The following is a 3,935-nucleotide window of genomic DNA, read 5'->3' on the forward strand; positions in this document are numbered from 1 at the left end:
CCCCCTCCCTCCAACAAACAAAACAACAACAAACAAAACAACAACAAACAAAACAACAACAAACAAAACAACAACAAACAAAACAACAACAAACAAAACAACAACAAACACAAGAAAAAGGAAACTTTGTAAAGGGAAAAAATACAAACAGAAACCACTGAGAAAACAAAGTGAGAGACACCATTTGAGAAAATGAAAATATATTTTAAAAAACCAAAATATCAACCCCAAGGACACTGAAAAAGTATATTCCAGAACTTTTCACCTCAAAACCACGTAAGTCCACTTTTATTTTTAGTTTTAGTAGAGGTTTTACGGCGCTTCCATCTGCTTACGGTCATATGAGCGCCAGAATATTAGAGGTGTTATAAGAGAGTAACAAACATAAAACAAAGTAGAAGGGGGAGATAAAGACGATAGATGCTAGATAAGAAAGAAGAAGCAAACCACACCAGAGCACCTGCCAACCACCCACTTTCTCCACTTTGCACTGGAAGTATCGAAACTAACCCAGAAAACAAAAAGAAAAACAAAAAAAAAAACCCCGAAAAAAAAGAAAAGAAAAGGTTCAAGTGCATATTTATGAGTAAAAAAGCTCCAACCAAAACAATCTTAATCGTGTTATTGAATTACTAAAGCTAAATTAATATCAGTAAAATATTTAATTAATATCAGTAAGAAACCAAGAACTTTGATAGCTACAAGCGTAAATGGGTTTTAACAACTGAGTGATGGATTATTTATTTCTTTTAATCAGATAAAACTCAAAACGCTCAAGAATTAAAAATGTGAAAAAACCCATTTTAGATGCAGTTGTCCTAAAAGAGTGAATCGTTGAATACCATTTGTGAAATGTGCTGACAAAATGAGTTACTTCTCGGATCTAAGCCTTATGGCAACAGATACATCGCGCTTATAGGTAGGTGGAGTTTTTACAATTTATGAGTATGAAATAATTAAAGGCACGTAAAGAATGTGGCATCAGTAGAAAATCTACTAATCTGACCATATTGTAATGTCGACTTTTGGCCAATATTTCCGTTTGTGGATTGCGAGAAGTAGTAACTCATTTTGTCAGCACGCCTCACATTTGTTTCCGTCTGACGCTCAAAAATTCATGAGGTGTAAAAATAGTTTAGATAATCTACAGTAGGCCTATAAAGGTGTGAATCTTTGTATACCATTTTCTTTTTAAAGAAAACTATTCGTTATGGAATCAGAACCTTGCCATTCTGAGGTCTAGTCTAAGAGCACGATTCTTGCTTCCTATTGTCAGGGAAAAGGAGCAGCCTTTAGGTGTAACAAAACCACAATTGTCAGGGAAAATGAGTGGCCTTTAGGTGTAACAAAACCACAATTGTCAGGGAAAATGGGTGGCCTTTAGGTGTAACAAAACCACAATTGTCAGGGAAAATGAGTGGCCTTTAGGTGTAACAAAACCACAAAAACAAACAAAAACAACACCACAAAACCAAACAAAACCACCAACAAAACAAAAACAGTGGTCATACCTGGCCTGTCCACTAAACTGTACAGCGTCCACTCTTTTTCTGGGAGGGTCGGCTGGAGGGAGAGGAAGAAAGAGAACAGATTGGTTTTCGTTGTTGTTTTTTTAAAGTTTTAGTTAGAGTTTTACAGCACTTGCAACACAACAAGGTCATATAAGTGCCGAAGATTAGAGGTGTTACAAGAGAGCAACAAACACAAAAAAGAAGGAGGGGAGAGAGAGACTAAAGATTTTTTTTATAGGAAAGAAGGAGCAAACCACACCAGAGCACCCGCCAACCACCGACTGTTTTTTGGGTTTTTTTTTTGGTTTTTGGCGTAAGGCTTGGTAAAATAAAGCACAGAGATCAGAGCTTGATGGACACGATAAACAACCTTTATGTATTAATTTTGTAAAAACAGGATGTAATTTGAGAAATAAGACAATAATTACTAAACAAACAAAAAAAACAACAACAAATAAACCCAACGAAAAACAATACCCCAGAAAAACAAACATACAAACAAACAAATGAACCACCCCCCCCCCCAAAAAAAAAAGACAACGTCAAAAAAACATGTCGGTATACAAAAAAGAACAACAACAACAACAACAACAACAACAACAACAACAACAAAAACAACAGCAACAACAACAACAACAACAACAGCAACAACAACAACAACAACAACAACAGCAACAACAACAACAACAAAAACAACAACAGCAGCAACAGCAACAACAACGACAACAACAAGCCACAAGGAGGAAGGGTGAGGGATGGGAAGAGAACTTTTGTATAGGGCGGGATTGTCTTGTTTCATGTTTTAGTAAAGGGTTTTACGGCGCTCGCAACTGCATCAGAGGATTGTCTTGAACTGCTGGTTGTGAGAGCAGGTTCCACTGTTACTTGTTTGTTTAGTTAAGTGTTTTACGGCACTCGCAACTACATAAGATTGTTGTCTTGAACTGCTGGTTGTGAGAGCAGGTTCCACTGTTATTTGTTTGTTTAGTAAAGGGTTTTACGGCGCTCGCAACTGCATAAGGTCATATGAGCGCGCGGGACACACCTAATACTTTTTCGTTGGTAGGAAATTTTGAATTTTGCCCGGGTGGCGGCCGAAGCCTACTCTTATCGATTTTAGACCATCAAGGGATCTTTAACGTGCGCAACTTGCACACAGGCCCTCCGAGATTTTTCGCCCTTGTCCGAGAAGGCTAGGTGTAGATCTTTCCTACCAGAAGATCAGGGGTGTGGCAGAAAGACAGCAGTAAGGAGGAGCCAAGGAGTAACAGTAGAAAGGCTGCAGAAAGAGTCAGGAGCCCAGAGGAGGGGGCAAGGGAGGTGAGGCGGTGGGGGCAGAAAGAGGAGACGAAAGCAGACGACAGAAAATTGCTAGAGAGCAGGAAAGGAGGTGAAAGGAGACAATTTTAGAGAAGAAAATTTTTCGGTCGCTACCCGGATTCGAACCCGGGACCTTTGAATGAGAGGCCAACACCTTAACATCTAGGCCACGAGAGCCCCCATTCCACTGTTAGCAACTATAATGCACATTATCACATAACCCTCAACCACTTCAACATCTTCCTTGTCGAGATCAGATTTATTTTTCTTTCTATCGTAATGAAATTCTAATCGAAGAACATGGAGCTTCTTTTTATGTCATCATGTCCCCTCGCGGAACTCGAGATGGGAATCATCATTAAATGTCCCAAACCGACCTTTATCTCCGCCCCCCACCCCTTCCTTCCCCCTTTTTTGTTGTTGTTTAAAAACTACTGAGGCGAAATTAATTTGAATATTGAATTCCAACATTTCACTTCCAAATGATGTGTGGGTTAGTCTATTTGTGTTTAAATATCTGTCTGTCTGTGTGTCTGTTTGTGAGTGTGTCTATGTGTCTGTCTGTCTGTCTGTCTGTCTGTCTGTCTGTCTGCCTGTCTGTCTGTCTGTCTGTCTGTCTGTCTTTTCTATGCCCCTCCCCTATGTCCCCCTTTCCATCTCTCCAGCCCCCCCCCCCTCTCTCTCTCTCTCTCTCTCTCTCTCTCTCTCTCTCTTTCTTTCTCTGAGGAGGTGAGCGGCCGCATGGTTCTTTGTTGATGTAACTGTGTGTCTTTTATATCTCGTGGACACATTGTTCCTTGTGAAGGGGGGTTGGCGGGTGCTCTAGTGTGGTTTGCTTCTTCTTTCCTATCAAACATATATTGTCCTTCTTTCTTCTTCTTCTTTTTTGTTGTTTGTTACTCTCTTGTAACGCCTTTAATCTTCTGGCGCTCATATGACCTTATGCAGTAGCGAGTGCCGTAAAACCTCTATTAAAACTTAAACAAGTTCCTTGTTGTTACTGTGTGTCTTTAACATCCCAATGGAGGATCCATCATCCACCGCAAACAAAAATACCTAATAAGAAACAACATTGGGTATGCCAATTACAAATGAGTGAAAATT

General features: G+C 39.6%; 1 protein-coding gene across 1 annotated transcript in view; it reads right to left on the bottom strand.

Moving 5' to 3' along the window:
- The window catches only part of LOC101846587 (serine/threonine-protein kinase BRSK2), an 84,432-nt gene that overhangs the window by 19,529 nt on the left and 60,968 nt on the right, over positions 1-3,935 (bottom strand). The window contains exon 10 of the mRNA XM_035970372.1: positions 1,392-1,563. Within this exon, the coding sequence (XP_035826265.1) occupies positions 1,392-1,563 (172 nt within the window). The remainder of the gene's footprint in view (positions 1-1,391; positions 1,564-3,935) is intronic.

This window comes from Aplysia californica, unplaced genomic scaffold (assembly GCF_000002075.1).
Source record: "Aplysia californica isolate F4 #8 unplaced genomic scaffold, AplCal3.0 scaffold00259, whole genome shotgun sequence".
Lineage (NCBI taxonomy): Eukaryota > Metazoa > Mollusca > Gastropoda > Aplysiida > Aplysiidae > Aplysia > Aplysia californica.